At 37.9% G+C, this 17,851-nt stretch overlaps 2 protein-coding genes across 3 annotated transcripts in view; one reads left to right on the top strand and one right to left on the bottom strand.

Annotated features, from left to right (window-relative positions):
* Positions 1 to 7,178, top strand: part of dipk1ab (divergent protein kinase domain 1Ab) — a 22,811-nt gene extending 15,633 nt beyond the window's left edge. For both annotated transcript variants that reach the window (XM_042758276.1, XM_042758277.1), the window contains exons 3-6: positions 1,570 to 1,704; positions 2,016 to 2,123; positions 2,297 to 2,473; positions 4,865 to 7,178. In XM_042758276.1, the coding sequence (XP_042614210.1) occupies positions 1,570 to 1,704; positions 2,016 to 2,123; positions 2,297 to 2,473; positions 4,865 to 5,677 (1,233 nt within the window). In that variant the 3' untranslated portion in view covers positions 5,678 to 7,178. The remainder of the gene's footprint in view (positions 1 to 1,569; positions 1,705 to 2,015; positions 2,124 to 2,296; positions 2,474 to 4,864) is intronic.
* Positions 7,064 to 17,851, bottom strand: rpl5b (ribosomal protein L5b). Its single transcript, XM_042758278.1, has 8 exons — positions 17,698 to 17,851; positions 17,200 to 17,269; positions 17,004 to 17,119; positions 10,565 to 10,699; positions 8,770 to 8,972; positions 8,314 to 8,491; positions 7,787 to 7,875; positions 7,064 to 7,227 (listed from the first exon to the last, which is right to left on the bottom strand). The coding sequence occupies exons 1-8, from the start codon at positions 17,698 to 17,700 to the stop codon at positions 7,131 to 7,133; spliced, it is 891 nt and encodes a 296-aa protein (XP_042614212.1). The 5' UTR covers positions 17,701 to 17,851; the 3' UTR covers positions 7,064 to 7,130.

Genomic DNA, 17,851 nt, shown 5'->3' with positions numbered 1-17,851 from the left:
GCACTGAGCCAAGCAAAGTTCAGCAAACTGTTCCTCTGAGGTTTGGTTAGGATGTGTGCTTTCCAGGTCAAACCAAAAAAGAGTTAGATATGATCACCTTTACATTATACTTGGCTTCAATTTGGGCATTGAACTTTCACACTGGTATTTAAATGGTACTCCAATTTGGTACATGTCAAAAACAACACACTGTTATTATTGGTACTATTTTTTATAGATCAGTTTTGTTAGTGGGGATGTTGTTTTTCATGTTACGTTCCCATACTGGCGTCTTCTTCCTTATTGTTGGCTTTTGTTCCTGTTGCTCTGGGTGAATGTGTTTGCATGAAGATCAACGTAAACAAACTATTTATTCAGGTGGCAAAGCACTTGGCAAACAACTTCAAGTTTCACACAAAGTGCCTCCTAAAACACAAAACAATAGACACCAGGTCTACACTGTTTCTCATGGAGCTACTGCAGGTTATCACGCTCAGCTACACGACCCATTCCTCCTCCTCATGCCGGAGGAGAGGTCCTGTCAGCTCAGATTTTGCAGATAAGGAAATGTCAGTCCATGGAGAGCCACGAGGGTGCTGAAATTAGCTGGCTGTGTGCTACCCCATTCACTCAAATGTTTGCTTGTAGTTTCAGGCAAGCTTTGACTCCAGCTCTCAAACATTTGCAATGATTTGAAGATGAAGCTGTAACATGCATTGGACGCTTCTGTTTCTCATGTCCAATGGAAATTCTGCCTGCAGGAAATAAGAGAGTTACCAGACTCAAGTACTCTGTCAGAGAAGCGTGCATCTGGGAAATGGTCAGGATTTGGAAAAAAAAATCCTGTTGCATCATAAGTCTGTGATCAGTTCTGACCTCTGTTGCTAGAAATCAGGTGAAAATGATATTTCATAAAGCGCCCTCAGTGGTTGAAGTGAGAGGGCTATTTATAGTGGATCACACATCCTGTGTGGCTGTCAAGATGATAGTTCCCCACTGTTCTGTGCTTTAAAAGGTCACACATAAATAAAAGATGATAGGATTTTCCTGGGTTTAATCCCTCATAGGTTAAATGAATTAAATAAATGATATTGTTTGGTCATGTTATAAATACATACATTTTAGCATTGTCCTTATTTGTAGAAAACTAGAAAGTTATGATTAATAAATGTAATTTTTCTTACACAAACTGCACCGAATGTGGAACTTAAACCTAGATTTGTGAAACATCTTTTCTCTGAGCTACAGTATGTTCTTTTCATCTGTTTTTTAGAAGTCCTGCTCCTTATCACCACCATTGCAGAAGAACCTCGAGCAAACTGTATTGGCTCATAATCAGTGCACATCAGCACACAAGCACCTTCAAAACTGCCTAGTACTTACATCTAACCTTGACTGCATAGTCTGTAACAGTCAAAGTGTTCAGCAGATGTAGCATCTATTAAAAATAGTTTTAGAATGAAGAATGATTAGTATATGAATATGAAAAAACCCTTTTTTAAAAATGTTTTTCAGTTAACATTTGGAGATATTTTGTTAAAGGAAAGCATTTTTTGCATGGTTACATTGTTTATTTCTGTTTGTGCACAGGCCCGGTTCTCCTACCTACACATGAAGTACCTGTTTTTTTCCTGGTTGGCTGTTTTCGTGGGAAGCTGGGTGGTGTATGTGGAATACTCTTCATACACAGAGCTGTGCCGTGGACACGAGTGCAAGAACTCTATTGTGAGTTTTCAGTTCTTAGCTAGATTTTAAGTATTTTCTGAACCAAATGGCACACAATTTTGATGCTGATTCAATACTGTGGATATATATAATTTTTTTTTAAACAGGGAAAATTACTTGGTGCACCTCTACAGCTATTATGCTTTTTGCAAACATTGTTTTCTAAAGGGAGCCATCTAGTGGAGAGTGATTACATAAGAGGCACTGACTATAGAAATGGATCAGGCAATCTTTGGGGAGTACTGTATCATGGAATAAAATGAATAATGCAGCGTAGGCTCTAACATATGTGTTTCTCCATGTCTTTCCAGTGCGATAAATTCCAGAAGGGGGTGATCGATGGTTCAGCCTGCAACAGCTTGTGCGAGAAGGACACTATTTACTTGGGAAAGTGTCTCTCTGCCAAACCCAGCAATCAGGTCAGACACAACAGACTCTAGGTGCTCTTAATATAACACTGTAAGTCTTGTCTGATCTCATTAAGTTGTTATCTACTGAACCATGCTTTTGGTTAGTAATAAGGATGTAGTTTCTTTTTGTTCAGTATTGTTTTGTTGTAACTGCTGTTACACTTCCCACCTTCTTTGTTTAGGTATATTCTGGCAGTTGGGGGGATATGGAAGGAATCATAAAGTGCCAGATGGAGGAGAACCCTCATTATGATCTGGGTATAGAACTGGAGCCCCGAAAAGAATCTGCCTCCTTTAACAGGCCAACCAAAGGGACATCAATGGAGAAGTTCAAAGAGATGGTCTTCAGCCATCTAAAGGTGTCAAATCCCATGCCATACTGAAATACAATATTAATGTAATCATATATCCATTTGCATTGCTTTAATATTATATACTTTTAAAGGGGACACTGGATGACCAAAATTACCACAATTTTCCTCATAAAATCAAAACAGCTTGATGATTCAGACCACAAGTTTTTTTGGGGTTTAAAAAAAAAAAAAATCAGTCCCACACTGCTAAGACATTTACAGGTGCTGGTCATATAATTAGAATATCATCAATAAGTTGATTTATTTCACTACTTCCATTCAAAAAGTGAAACTCGTATATTATATTCATTCATTACACACAGAAAATTTCAAATGTTTATTTCTTTTAATCTTAATGATTATAGCTGACAACTAAGGAAAATCCCAAATTCAGTATCTCAGAAACTTAGAATATTACGTAAGACCAATACAAAGAAAGGATTTTTAGAAATCTTGGCCAACTGAAAAGTATGACCATGAAAAGTATGAGCATGTACAGCACTCAATACTTAGTTGGGGCTCCTTTTGCCTGTATTACTGCAGCAATGCGGCATGGCATTGAGTCGATCAGTCTGTGGCACTGCTCAGGTGTTATGAGAGCCCAGGTTGCTCTGATCGTGGCCTTCAGCTCTTCTGCATTTTTGGGTTTGGCATATCGCATCTTCCTCTTCACAATACCCCATAGATTTTCTATGGGGTTAAGGTCAGGCGTGTTTGCTGGCCAATTAAGAACAGTGATACCATGGTCCTGTAAACCAGGTACTGGTAGCTTTGGCACTGTGTGCAGGTGCCAAGTCGTGTTGGAAAATGAAATCTGCATCTCCATAAAGTTGGTCAGCAGCAGGAAGCATGAAGTGCTCTAAAACTTCCTGGTATACGGCTGCTTTGACCTTGGACCTCAGAAAACAGTGGATCAACACCAGCAGATGACATGGCACCCCAAACCATCACTGACTGTGGAAACTTTACACTGGACCTCAAGAAATGTGGATTGTGTGCCTCTCCTCTCTTCCTCCAGACTCTGGGACCCTGATTTCCAAAGGAAATGCAAAATTTACTTTCATCAGCAAACATAACTTTGGACCACTCAGCAGGAGTCCAGTCCTTTTTCAAGTGAGATGCTTCTGACGCTGTCTGTTGTTCAAGAGTGGCTTGACACAAGGAATGCGACAGCTGAAACCCATGTCTTGCATACGTCTGTGCGTAGTGGTTCTTGAAGCACTGACTCCAGCTGCAGTCCACTCTTTGTGAATCTCCCCCACATTTTTGAATGGGTTTCGTTTTACAATCCTCTCCAGGGTGCGGTTATCCCTATTGCTTGTACACTTTTTTTATACCACATCTTTTCCTTCCCTTTGCCTCTCTATTAATGTGCTTGGACACAGAGCTCAGTGAACAGCCAGCCTCTTTTGCAATGACCTTTTGTGGCTTGCCCTCCTTGTGCAAGGTGTCAATGGTTGTCTTCTGGACAACTGTCAAGTCAGCAGTCTTCCCCATGATTGTGTAGCCTACAGAACTAGACTGAGAGACCATTTAAAGGCCTTTGCAGGTTTTTTGAGTTAATTAGCTGATCAGAGTGTGGCACCAGGTGTCTTCAGTATTGAACCTTTTCACAATATTCTAATTTTCTGAGCTACTGAATTGGGGATTTTCCTTAGCTGTCAGTTATAATCATCAAAATTGTATATTATAATGAATTAATATATACAAGTTTTACTTTTTGAATGGAATTAGTGAAAGAAATCAACTTTTTGATGATATTCTAATTATATGACCAGCACCTGTATATGCAAACACCATGTAAAAGTGAATTTTGCATTTGATGTCCCCTTTAAAAACATGTAAATAAAGTGTGCTCAGCCCAGCTCCTGGCAGGTTTAGTTCTAACTCTGTCTGTAATTTAAATAATCTATTAGGCTGCATGAATGATTAAGAATACTTTGTGGCATATCGCAAATCTTTGGGGCCCTGATGATCATGCAAATAGAGGTATTAAATCATCTATTTATTTACACTTTTTCTAATTTTGATCTTGTAAACATTTGATTGTGACATTAATATTGTTAGAAATAATAATAATCTAAAATATAATAACATTAGTAGTATAAATAATTATAATTATTTGAAATTTGATTAAAGGAAACGAATTAGAAAATCTCTGCACTAATGTATATGCACTGACAAACTAAGGTCTGAAGCTGTTGAAAATCATTTGTTTACACCTTAAACCCATTTTAAATTGTAAATTTATGTAAAACATGCATTACTTATTCTCCATGAATTTGGCATGAAGAGAGATATTTTCATAGCCTGGAAGACCTTTTATACAGAGACAAACTGCATCTCTTCCAGACATCTGTTATTAACTCATTACAATGCCACTTTTTCCCCTTGCAGACAAAAGTAGGAGACCAAGCCAGCTTAGCAGATTTGGTGACCCTTGTGCTTGGAGTTGCAGACAGCAACAAGGATGGCCAGATCTCGCTGTCAGAAGCACATTCAGCTTGGGCTTTACTGCAGCTGAATGAATTCCTGCTGTCCATCGTTCTACAGGACCGAGAGCACACTCCCAGACTGCTGGGCTTCTGTGGGGACTTGTATGTGATGGAAAAGGTGCCTTATGTACCACTCTATGGCGTCAGCCTTCCGTGGATGGTAGAGCTGTGGATTCCAGCCAGCCTGCGACGGAGCATCGACCAGTGGGCCGCCCCCTCCTGGCCCCGCAAGGCTAAGATTGGCATCGGCCTGTTTGAGCTCGTTGAGGACGTCTTCCATGGCACATTTGGTAGTTTTCTCATGTGCGATGTAAGTGCTGCAGGGTTTGGTTATACAGAGCGCCACGATATAAAGGTGGTAGATGCAAGGCGTATTGTCCCCGAAGCTGCTTTTCAGGAAGTGATGCGTGAAAGGCGGTGCGAAGAGGACAGTGACTGTATGTATGGCCAGGACTGCCTCACTTCCTGTGATCTCACTAAACACCGCTGCACTACGGAGGTCACACAGCCCAATCTGGCTAAAGTATGTAGCACACTGAAGGACTATCTTCTGTATGGTGCACCATCAGATATTAAAGACGAACTGGAGAAACAGCTGTACGCCTGCATCGCTCTCAAAGGCGCCAGCGAACAGATGGAAATGGAACATTCCTTGATTCTCAACAACCTCAAAACTCTGCTTTGGAAGAAAATATCACATACAAAGGACTCGTAATGATGCGCAGAACTGTTACTGTACTTCTAAACAGAACAATAGATGAACAAGACACTGGGACTGACTGATTGAAATTGGACGACTCAAAATTTCGTTACATACTTTTATTTTTGACCTGCATTTGCAGAGTACCGTCATAGCCTTCGTGGCACTTTTTGTAAGATTACCCAATCTTGACTCAATCCCAAATTATAAAAGCTTAAGCTGCAGAGATACTGCCTCTGCTAATGCATGTCCTCCACTGCCAAGAACAAATGCCAAATTTTAATTCTCCATGCCGATTATTGTTCAGAGAACTGAGACAATCAAACTGTGTCTAGTCCAGTTTTTCAAACAGAGACGAGGACCCCTGATTTGACAGAATAAAATGGATTTTTACTAAATGTATTTTTAGGACAGTCTAAGATAACTTGAGAAATAGGTTTAACTTTTTTTAAAATTTGATTTAAATTTTCTATGATGACTTCTAAAGAATGGTCAGAAAACATTAAATTATTTTATTTTACTGACAGTCCAGGTTTTAATTCTGGATTTTACTTTAAAGGTGTATACATATATTATTATTATTATTAATAATAATAATAAAATCTAAACAATTTTAAACTAATACAAAGTAATACAGTTCATATAATCTTCTAATATCATGCTTTGGCTTTAGAACAATGATTACATTTCTTCATATGAGAAAATATACACCAATGTCATATTTTATAACAGCGATAATTTAGAGAGGACTTGGCATCAGATATTTTGAGAACCCCTGCTCTAGTCAGAAGATACACAATTCAGATTTCAGAACACTTCTATCCTTCCAATTTAACTACAAAGGATCTGAAAATGATTTGCATGAATTATAATTTTTTAGACTGAACAGTGTTACTCAGTACAATAGGTTAGAACAATTATGCTGTCAGTTTTTTCAATTGAAGTCAAACTGCCACAAACAAAAGCAACTTATCCTTGTTTTAAAGAGACAAGATGTGTGCAGAAGTTTGAATGTTATGTTTGACAGGCCATTTTCAGTTAATGTCAAGTACGTGCTTCATTTTTACATTTCATCTTTGTTTTAAATGCATTGGTATATAAAAGCATTGTTATATACACTAATACCCTTATCCAAGTTAGGACTCAGGGCCCTTTACAATGTTTAAAAGTGTATTTTGAACTTCATGTCTGGCTGTGTTTTTGGTTTATTCATTCGTACCAAGAACAGTGTTTATGTATAAAGGACAGAAAAGATCTTGCCATTGTTTAGTTCTGTAAATTCTAACGTTTCCCTAAAATCACACAGGTGCTACAAGGAACTACGCATAAATTATCCTAAACGTTTGCAAATCACGCACAGCCTCCTACTCAATATAACAAGCAATCAGACAGACACAAGAGTCTTTTTTCATATATTTATTAGAACAAAGTATTTCTGCACAATTGAGGAGAAAAGCAAGAGCACACTCTAGTCCTCCTCTGCAGCTTGAGCCCGAAGGAAGCTGGCCTTCTTCTGGGCAACACGGTCTTTTCTCTGAGCCAGTGTGAGCTTGGCACGGTTCCATCTAGAAAAAGAACCACTCGATTTCAGCAAACAAGTAGCAAGCAATTTCTCCCAGGACTTTTAACCTTAGCACTACATTTCAATTAAACAATCATTTAGTAGGTGAGACTACCCATGTTTTCCCTAACCAAACGAGCATTAGCCAAGTTCAGTGATTTATTTAGTCCCAAGTATAATTTATTAATGTTTTCTGCAGTCTAGCTACCATAAATGTATGCCTGTTCTGAAAAAAACTCCAGAGTAGACGGTTTAAAACAATAAAAACTCCTATGATGGTTCTCCTGACTCTAAATGCCCAACAATTAACCAAAGCTGCTCTCAGATCCGTCTTGAAACATGCCTGCATCAACTGTGCAAATGAAGGACCAACTACAGTTTGCTCAGTCTGAAAGGGTATCATCATCAAGCAGCAGAACAGTTACTGTGGACATCAAATGTCAGTTCTAAACAGTTGAAATGTCAATACTTGAGCAAAAACAAAACGCCTCCAAGTCTGTAATATGGTTATGAACATTTCCAGAGAGCACAAGACATGAAGCAACCAAAGGAAAGGTTTATACCTCTTCTTCTTGACTTCCCGCTTGGGCTTCTTTTCATGCACTGGGTTCTCCCGGATGGCTGCGTGTGCCTTTTTATACATTTCCTCCATCTGAGGAAGAAATATATTAGAATATAGTAAAACTGTCATGATTAATAAAACTACTATTTGTAACAGCTATATAGCAGACAACTATATTGCAATACAGCTATACTGTAATAAAAAATTTAAAATAATTAATAATTAAAAATATTTAACTTTCAAGTAATTGTGAAAAGGAAACCCATGAATATTTGCAAGTCTTACAGATATTCTTTCTCTAAAAATCTTTGTTCAACAGAAGAAATCATGCACATCTAGGATGGCATGAGAGAGTAAATGGGAGAATTTTATTTTTTGGGTAGAGTTACATCCAAATCTGAGATTGAACAGATCTTTTCACAATTCAAGCATCAAACATCTATTACAGCTGGATTCACATTTTGAAATCGTTGTAAAAGAAAAGAAAAGAAAAAAAAAAAAAAAAAAAAAAAAACGCTCAGCACATACTGAATCAGGGGTAACGCCGTTCTTGATGAAGCGAGAGAACTGTTTCTTGTATGCTTCCTCATCCTCCTCCATCAAGTTGCTCATGTATTCTGAGATGTTCAGGCCAAGGATGTGCTTGCGGTGGACCTCTGCATTGAACTCCTTGCTCTCAGTGTCATAGCCAGGGAAACGCTTGGTGCTAAGACAAAGATTAAAAACTCATATGCAAGACAAGATTCCAATTACACTCAGTATTAATGAACAGAACACGTGAACATTTTGATGCTTCCAATGTAAACAAGTCTAGAAATCATTCCCGTCTTGAAATACTATGATATCACTTCAACTACAAGCTGCTCAGTTTCAAACGGTGTCATCATCAAGCAGACAGAATACGAAATAGGAAAACTAGAACAAACTGCTCAGACCCAATGTTTTGGGCACATTTGGAAGTAAACAGTAAGAGGGAAGATCTACCTGTGAGGAATGGAGAGACCTCCATCCACTGCTCCCTTCAGGGCTCCGAACACCTTGTTGCCAGTGGTGGTTCTGGCCAGGCCTGCATCCAGGTAGCAGGTGAAAGCTCCTGGCTGCCCATCAATGCTCTCCACATTAAACTCATCCCCGGTGATCTCCACCTGGCCCTCATACACCTTGTCAAGGCCAAATTTGTTCAGCAGCTGGAAGAGAGCACACAGTGGACCAGTTATAACCAGCCCTTTGACTTTGTATCAATTATGCTGGATTAATTCGTTAAAGCGTTTCAGAATTGCTAAGGGGCCCATTTACTCCTGGTATTAACAGTTACGGATGAATGGATTGTAAGAGGGCTCAGTGGATGTATAAATGGGCTGCAAAACATTTAGTGATCGCCTAAGTTCAGTGTTTAAAAAAAAAAAAAAAAAAACTGAGCAAATGGAAAGAGAAAGTGCCATCTTTAGTATAGCTCCCTATATGAAGCATAGACTTTATTAGAGCCACAGAAAGACAAATGTTTCACTAAGAAATGCACAATACACAATTTTACAGCCTAGGTTGAAGTTATTAAGTACATTAACAACAATTTAGGACAAATACAATGTAATTTAATGTATAACTGTGAATGGCGCTCTGTTATTATGTTTAAATTTGTTTGGGGCTAATAGTATAAGTTTTAAATCTGCAACTTCACTGGATAACAAATGCATTAATGTGACCAGCTAGATATATGCAAATATATGGTAACAATCATGAAATTAAACATTTGGGTCAGATTTGCGTGTGTTTTGGTCACGTTTTAACCATTTGAGGTGCTGCTAATGTTCGTGTCCTCTCAGCCTGGATAGCAAACATACTGCTGTTCTTTCTCCACTATTGCAGCATCTAGTCAACAAATTACTTACTCAGTAATGCCATGAAAACATGCACTACAGTATGTGTACACACGGTTTCATTGTGTTTTAAATCGGCGCATCTGAAGTGTCCTGCTCTGTGCAGCGCTCAGTGTCACATCAAAACAAACAGCATGTGACGACAGTGATTTGCCTCTAGAGGCCGCTCTTGCTCTCATACCGGATGACAGCGGAGCTTCTCAGCCACTCCAGTAATGTGTGTAACAAGGAGGAGATATTATCATGGTTTTTTTTTGATGGTTGCTGCAGTAATCTATTGTTGGTGATTATTAGTCGGAAAAAAATATATCGTCGGTCGATCTCTACTATTCAGGATGAATAGAACGCGAATTAGGATGCACCAATTGTGATTGTGGTATTAAATTCAACATTTTATTGCTACACAAAAAAAAATTAGCAGCTAACATTTAGTCTGCAAAAACAATGCAGAAAGCAATACATTTAATTTCGAAATTGTTTAATGTCATGCCTAAAATGAGGTTAAAATATAGTAGTAGATTAAAAGAAAGACATTGCTAAATATGGATTGATTAACCTTTCCATAGAGTGACAATCCTCTAAGTATGAATATTTAATTCCAATAAAAAGTTTGAGATAGTGAGCTCTGGTATGACACTCATTACTTTGTGCAGAAGATGCACACAAGACTTCTGCTGTTTCAATTATGATTAATGCAATGCAATTTATCTTACTAATTCAATCTCCTGCATATGAAATGTTCCTGTAAAGTCATATTTCTTAAATTCTATCAAAATGACAAATGACTGGAGAATAGAGATTAATTTAATGCATCCACTCTGCAATTCTTGTAGCACTAGAATTGCAAGGTAAAGTTTAATAAACTCATATCAGGGGAAATAAGTGGCGGGAGTGAGACTCACCCTGCGGGCCAGCAGCAGCCCAGTGCAGTAGGCCGCAGCATAATTTGTCAAACCCACACTGATGCCGTACTTGGGCAGCTCATGGGAGTAGGCTGCACACACAATAACATCACCCTCGATCTTGGCGTAGGCAATCTGAAAATCAAAAACACCTTAAATCACCTTTGACTGTCAACAAATCAACATTTTCAACTCGCAAAGACAAGCTTGAATCATGTGATGAAACAATAATGAGAACATGCATTTCATATTTTTGCAATACAATTTCCAAAAACTACATTTTATGCGCATATATGGCGAGGGGGGGCCAGTACCCCTGTGTCAACAAGCTTTGGTCCCCCCCCACCCCCCAATTTGGAATCGTATCACATTTTAGGGTTTTTTGTTCGTTTTGTATTGTTTGTGGTGGTTTTTGCAGTTTGTGTTGTGGGTGGCAGTATTGTAAATTAGTATATGTTTTCTATGTGTTGAATTAAAATAGAGATGTTTTTTTTTTTTTTTTTACAGTGCTGTACATTATAACCAATCACACATGATTTTGTTGAGCTTATGAATGCAATGACCAATCAGAGGCGTTCAGATGAGTCATCGCTGAAACACCAGAGTTTTGTTCAATGCGCACGCTCGCTGACTGAATTCTGCTCTCTGGCAAATTTTCTCAGAAACAAAGTGCAGATGTACGTACGAATGTAAGTAAGATATTAATTTCACAGTGTAAATGGCTTCAGTGATTTTAATGGGAGTTTTTGAGAGTGCTTGAACTGTGGCTAGACTTAAGTCAGTGATAATGTTTTTGATAATGTAGCTAAATGTTCTTTCCTCTCTTTCTGTACCCTGAAAGTGTTATAATTAGTAACTTACGATGTTTTTATTAAATTCACATTAAATACAAAGTCAGTTATATTAAATATATTTTATGCCATTTATGCATAGTTAATAGATTACACTATTAGGCTACTTTGCCCATCACCCATTAGCCTACAGATCAACTAACAATCTATAAAAGTGCAAAATGCATTTACTTACACGTATTTGAGAATTAAAATATTTCGTGATACAGTTAATACGTTTGGGAATATTTTGAATAAAAAGCAAAAAATAAACTTGTATCAGTTATACAGTGCTATCATAGCTGCTGTGTCACATGACAATCATGACGAGGCCCCCCCTTCACTCATGCCCCCCACAAAAATAATGAGTGCATGACTCCCCTGACACTACAATACAAATTTGTCAGAAAAGAAACATGAAACATTTATTTGAGTTTACATTGTTACAGCTTACTTCTAGAGTTTACAGTGATAAATGAAATGGTTAAAATTGACTAAATTAATAATACTGAAAGTTTAAATTAATTTTAAAAGTGTGCCCCCTAAAAGCGCAAGTGGCCCCTGCCACTTCAGATGCAGATTCTGTGCCAATCTTTGCACTGCAAACAAATTTTGTTGATACTGTTTTATTTGATTGGTAACAGCCCTATAGTGTCTTATTTTTGTTTTTTTTTATTTATTGATTTTTAAGTTTGATGAATATGTTTAATTTTGTTTTAGGTTATTGGAATTTTGGTATTAAAGTAAAAAATGCCCATAAAAGGTAAAAATCAATGTAAACTTATTGGAAAAGTTAATTATCTCTATCAACAATTCCAGAAGATAGAGATAAAAAATTTTGTCACTATTGCACACCCTAGTTTCTGCATGTTCATTGGAAAAGTTAATTATCTGTGGCCCAAAAGTTTTGAGAATTACATAAATATTGGAAATTGGAAAAGTTGCTGCTTAAGTTTTTATAATAGCAATTTACATATACTCCAGAATGTTATGAAGAGTGATCAGATGAATTGCATAGTCCTTCTTTGCCATGACAATTAACTTAATCCCAAAAAAACCTTTCCACTGCATTTCATTGCTGTCATTAAAGGACCTGCTGAGATCATTTCAGTAATCATCTTGTTAACTCAGGTGAGAATGTTGACGAGCACAAGGCTGGAGATCATTATGTCAGGCTGATTGGGTTAGAATGGCAGACGTGACAGGTTAATAAGGAGGGTGATGCTTGAAATTATTGTTCTTCCATTGTTAACCATGGTGACCTGCAAAGAAAACGCGTGCAGCCATCATTGCGTTGCATAAAAATGGCTTCACAGGCAAGGATATTGTGGCTACTAAGATTGCACCTAAATCAACAATTTATAGGTTCATCAAGAACTTCAAGGAAAGAGGTTCAATTCTCGTAAAGAAGGCTTCAGGGCGTCCAAGAAAGTCCAGCAAGCGCCAGGATCGTTTCCTAAAGAGGATTCAGCTGCGGGATCGGAGTGCCACCAGTGCAGAGCTTGCTCAGGAATGGCAGCAGGCAGTATGAGCGCATCTGCACGCACAGTGAGGCGAAGACTTTTGGAAGATGGCCTGGTGTCAAGAAGGGCAGCAAAGAAGCCACTTCTCTCTAAAAAAACATCAGGGACAGATTGATCTTCTGCAGAAAGTATAGTGAATGGACTGCTGAGGACTGTGGCAAAGTCATATTCTCCGATGAAGCCCCTTTCCGATTGTTTGGGGCATCTGGAAAAAGGCTTGTCCGGAGAAGAAAAGGTGAGCGCTACCATCAGTCCTGTGTCATGCCAATAGTAAAAGCATCCTGACACCATTCATGTGTGGGGTTGCTCCTCATCCAAGGGAGTGGGCTCACTCACAATTCTGCCCAAAAACACAGCCATGAATAAAGAATGGTACCAAAACACCCTCCAACAGCAACTTCTTCCAACAACAGTTTGGTGAAGAACAATGCATTTTCCAGCACGATGGAGCACCGTGCCATAAGGCAAAAGTGATAACTAAGTGGCTCGGGGACCAGAATGTTGAAATTTTGGGTCCATGGCCTGGAAACTCCCCAGATCTTAATCCCATTGAGAACTTGTGGTCAATCCTCAAGAGGCGGTGAACAAAACAAAAACCCACTAATTCTGACAAACTCCAAGAAGTTATTATAAAAGAATGGATTGCTATCAGTCAGGATTTGGCCCAGAAGTTGATTGAGAGCATGCCCAGTCGAATTGCAGAGGTCCTGAAAAAGAAGGGCCAACACTGCAAATACTGACTCTTTGCATAAATGTCATGTAATTGTCGATAAAAGCCTTTTGAAACGTATGAAGTGCTTGTAATTATATTTCAGTACATCACAGAAACAACTGAAACAAAGATCTAAAAGCAGTTTAGCAGCAAACTTTTTGAAAACTAATATTTATGTAATTCTCAAAACTTTTGGCCACGACTGTATATATATTTTTTTTGGTCGTCTCTTAGAAATTTAGAAATGCACATTTGACAGTAGATTGAGTTAGCAGTAGCAGTTGAGTAAGAATGCAGATAAAATTGTAACAACCTCATTTTTACATGAAGTTTTATTCTATTAAATTCTATTCTATTATTTATTATTTTTTTGATTTTTGTTTTTTATTATATTATTTTTTTGTTTTTTATAATAGCATACATTTAGATAATGATGACCACAGTTAAAACCACACATATAGCACCTCAATACCATGGTAAAAATGTAACTATGGTTTATAGGTATTTGTATGAAAAACTGTAGTCTAAATACATTTAGGCACAAATGCTATAGCTTTAAATCACAAAAATACTGTAATTATATTCATTACTCCTTTAATGCATGTCTACATCAATATAATAAAATTCAATATGAATCACAATTCTGCCACAATATCATGGTGCAGTTAGTTACTACAGTAAATCCATGATAAATGGCGATCTGTAGATCGAAAAGCCTTCTGACAGTATTGTTGCTCCAGTAAGCTCGCACTGAGCTGCTGTTTGAACTTTGAGCTAGGCAGATAAATGGTACACGTGACGGTTCAAACAAGTAGTGCTCTTACGTTCCACTTTTGGTGCATAAACATATCTAATATTTTCAGAGGAAAATTATATCACGATAATTACCGTTATATCGCCAATCCATATACATACATACAGTTTTGGTGAATTAGCATATCTAATATTTATAGAGGAAAATTTTTTTATAATGGTTATTATGTATATAAGGGTTATTACATACGTATACACATATATACACATACATATACATACATACATACATATATATACACACACACATTATATATAAATAACACCAAGTTTGTTCTGGTTCTCAAATCTGATTGGCTGAGAACCTTTTCCAGCTTTGCAATATTCCAGTAGTATCAGCACTCTAACCATTTCACAGTTTGTATTATTTCACTTGTTGTCGGATCTATACAGGCAGCATTTGCCTCAGTGAGCGCCAATGGCAGAAGAGCAAACCCACTATAATTTTACAATTTCATTACTGTTATTGTTATTGTTTCACGTAATGTAGTTTTTTTTTTTAGGTGAGAATGTAGTTGTTTAGACCTTGTATGTGTGACTATAAATATTGCGCCTATTTGACAATTTGTTTAGACTTTTCGGAGATGTGAGCTAGGGCTGCACGATTAGTCGAATGCGATTGTCATGCACATCTCGTCAGTAAAGCCGGTTCTGTGATTAGTAGTAAATCTCCAGCATGTGCTTTCAGATTGAGCAGCATTTACTACACAGAGCCGTAATTCACTGACAAGCAATACAAATAGTGTTCATAATCTAGTGTTATTTATTCGGGAGATTTAATCGCGAGATAAATCGTTCTGGGATTATGAAAGCTGTTTGCGTAGCTTGTCAGTGAACTACGGCTCTGTGTAGTAAATGCTTCTCGATCTGAAAGCACGTGAAAATACCACATTTAACAACATTTGTGTGTGAACTAACCCTTTAACTGTTAAAAGGTACAGAGACAAAGATATCGCTTTTCTCAGTGAACATTCAAACTGATTTTGTGATTATGAATATAAGTTCGACCTGAAGAATGAATGCTGGTTTCAGATGTAGGTAATAGACTTTATCTTCCTTCATTACTAGCTCTAATGTGATGTTTTTGATTTAGTAATAGAGGCTGATCTTTTGTTATATTATAATGATGTTTTTTTAATTGGTGGAAAAAATAAGTTCTGCACAAAAGGTGGTTCTTAAAGACAATACGTTGTGGTCTTTTTTTTTTCTTTTTTTTTTTTTTTTTTTTTTTTACACACACACACACACGTGCTGTCGAACTTTTGTATAAACACAATATCACACTCATTGCTGTTCAATAAGGCTGTATATCAGCATGCTGTGATTACCTACTGCACTCAGGCGCCACGCTGATATCAGCCATATCGTACGGCTTATCGTGTGATATTGCTCTTACATATAATACACGTGTGTGTGTGTGTGTGTGTGTACACACACACACAATCACTTTTTGTGCTCAGCAATAAGGGGTAGTTGATCAGCTTTTTTGAAGGCTTCATTGTTTATGGGGTGCAGTGTAACATGTTTATGCTTTTTTATGCATTATTTTCACATATTTTACCTTTATTCTACACCGCTGTTTCCGTAGTCCTAAAAACGGTCCGTTGAGTTCCTGGTTCTATGTAGCCCCTCCCTCAGAAATACGCAAAGGGCTCAGATTGGTTAGCTGGCCCAGTGTGTTGTGATTCACTAACCGCCTAGTGCATGTTGTCTGGAAACACCACACCTCTTTGCCATAACAGGTAGTTGCATATACTCTGGTGTATGGTAAACAATGGCGTCAATATTGCCATCAATATGTGCCTGAATCAGACCCAGAAAATATTAGTGAATAGGATCGAGCAGATCCTGTGCAAGCACGGCTCTTGTGGAATGATTGATAATTGTATGTTTTTTTTTTGTTGTTGTGTTTTTTTTTTGTGGTCGATACGTTTTTTTAATGTTTAAGGTTTTATCACAGCACAATACATGACTGCGTTGTAGCATTTATGTAAAGTAATTGTTTAACTGGTAAATGTTTGCTTAAAATCTAGTGAACCGGCATTGAATTCTCATAGACTGAGAAAGCTGCCCTCCGTAAAAAGTGCAGCACAGAGAGCTATATTAGTATTATAATTTTAACCAACAAAGAGGACTTGTATTCGGGGTGAAAATAACAGCATGGCAACACTATTACAACCACTCTGCTCTAAAGCAGCCGAACATGGCCTCGCCCCCTTTGATGTGTGTTCCCGAGGGCAGGGTTTATGTAAATTTTAGGGTTTGTGTTGTCACAAACCCAGGAAGAAACTTGTTGTAGTCCCTACCAGCCTTTTTTGTAGTCCTTAAACTGATTTCTTTAAAAGAAAATATCTCCCTTTGCATTTAACGTTGAGAATCGTAACTTTGCAGATGTTGTTTACACACTAACAGCAACACTACATACAAACTTAAGTGAAATCAGAATCAACCACCCCTTTAAAAATAAACCCAGAGAACGGTCATGAAACATTTTTTAGGACGTCCTACTGCATGAGCACTCTTTAACTGGTCACAGGGCAAATGAACAGCTTTGCACCCACCTGGCAGATGATGTCCCTGTTGGAGAAGCGGACAATCATCCTATACTTGGGTGTGTTGTACTTGTTCTTGTCTTGAATAACCAGGCGCTTCCGGGCAAAGTAATCAGTTTTTCCCTCTGGGAAGCAAAAAGACAATGAAAATCAGGCATATCTGCATGACTTTATATAACATTACTGTTTAAAATTCTGCATTTACCTCTCCTTCTTCTGAACTTCACCTGGTACCTCTTGAAGTAGGCCTTGTTCTTCACTACTTTAACGAATCCCTAAAAGAAACACAACGTTTTAAAAAGCCATTCACTTCAGACCTTCAACCTGCAGGCTTAAATCTACCGGACGCGGTGTAACCGAAAAGGGTTGAATGGCCTCCAATAAAGTGTAGCATGCTAACATTTATCATCATGCAAACACTCGATCAGGTGTTTAATACTATACTGTACTTTTCTGAAAGCGTGTCAGATTCTGAAAACCATCTATAATGTTGCAAATATTTATCACAGTGTGCATCCGTCTCTGAAACTCATGTGGGAAGGGCTTGAAATCAGCCATAAGGCCACGTTTGGACGCTTGTCACTCCGAGAAAATCTTAAGCCATCCTTTTATTATCGGTCATCACTCAAAAATGTAAAGGCACCAAACAAATAATTAACCTTTAGGGAACATAATAATAGAAGTATTGCGGCGCTGTACTGACCATTTTGTAGACTTTTCAGTCTCCTAAGCCGGAGCCTGGAGTCAAACTAGGGAGTTTTGACTCCGCTGCACTGGAAAAAGAAAGAATGATGTGCGCATGCGTGGTAAATACCGTCGCCAGCGGGGCAACACAACACTGTGAGGAGGAAAGCACA

Source organism: Cyprinus carpio, chromosome A6 (assembly GCF_018340385.1).
Source record: "Cyprinus carpio isolate SPL01 chromosome A6, ASM1834038v1, whole genome shotgun sequence".
Taxonomy (NCBI): Eukaryota; Metazoa; Chordata; class Actinopteri; order Cypriniformes; family Cyprinidae; genus Cyprinus; species Cyprinus carpio.
Note: the sequence above shows the minus strand (reverse complement) of the source record. Positions and strands in the feature narration are given on the sequence as shown.

What these genes read in the sequence shown, in the direction of transcription:
- rpl5b (XM_042758278.1), bottom strand. An exon ending in GAAGTTCAGAAGAAGGAGAG is followed by an intron (nt 17,120 to 17,199) that starts GTAAATGCAGAA and finishes TTTGCTTCCCAG; the next exon opens with AGGGAAAAACTGATTACTTT. An exon ending in ACGGCGTTACCCCTGATTCA is followed by an intron (nt 7,876 to 8,313) that starts GTATGTGCTGAG and finishes TTTCTTCCTCAG; the next exon opens with ATGGAGGAAATGTATAAAAA.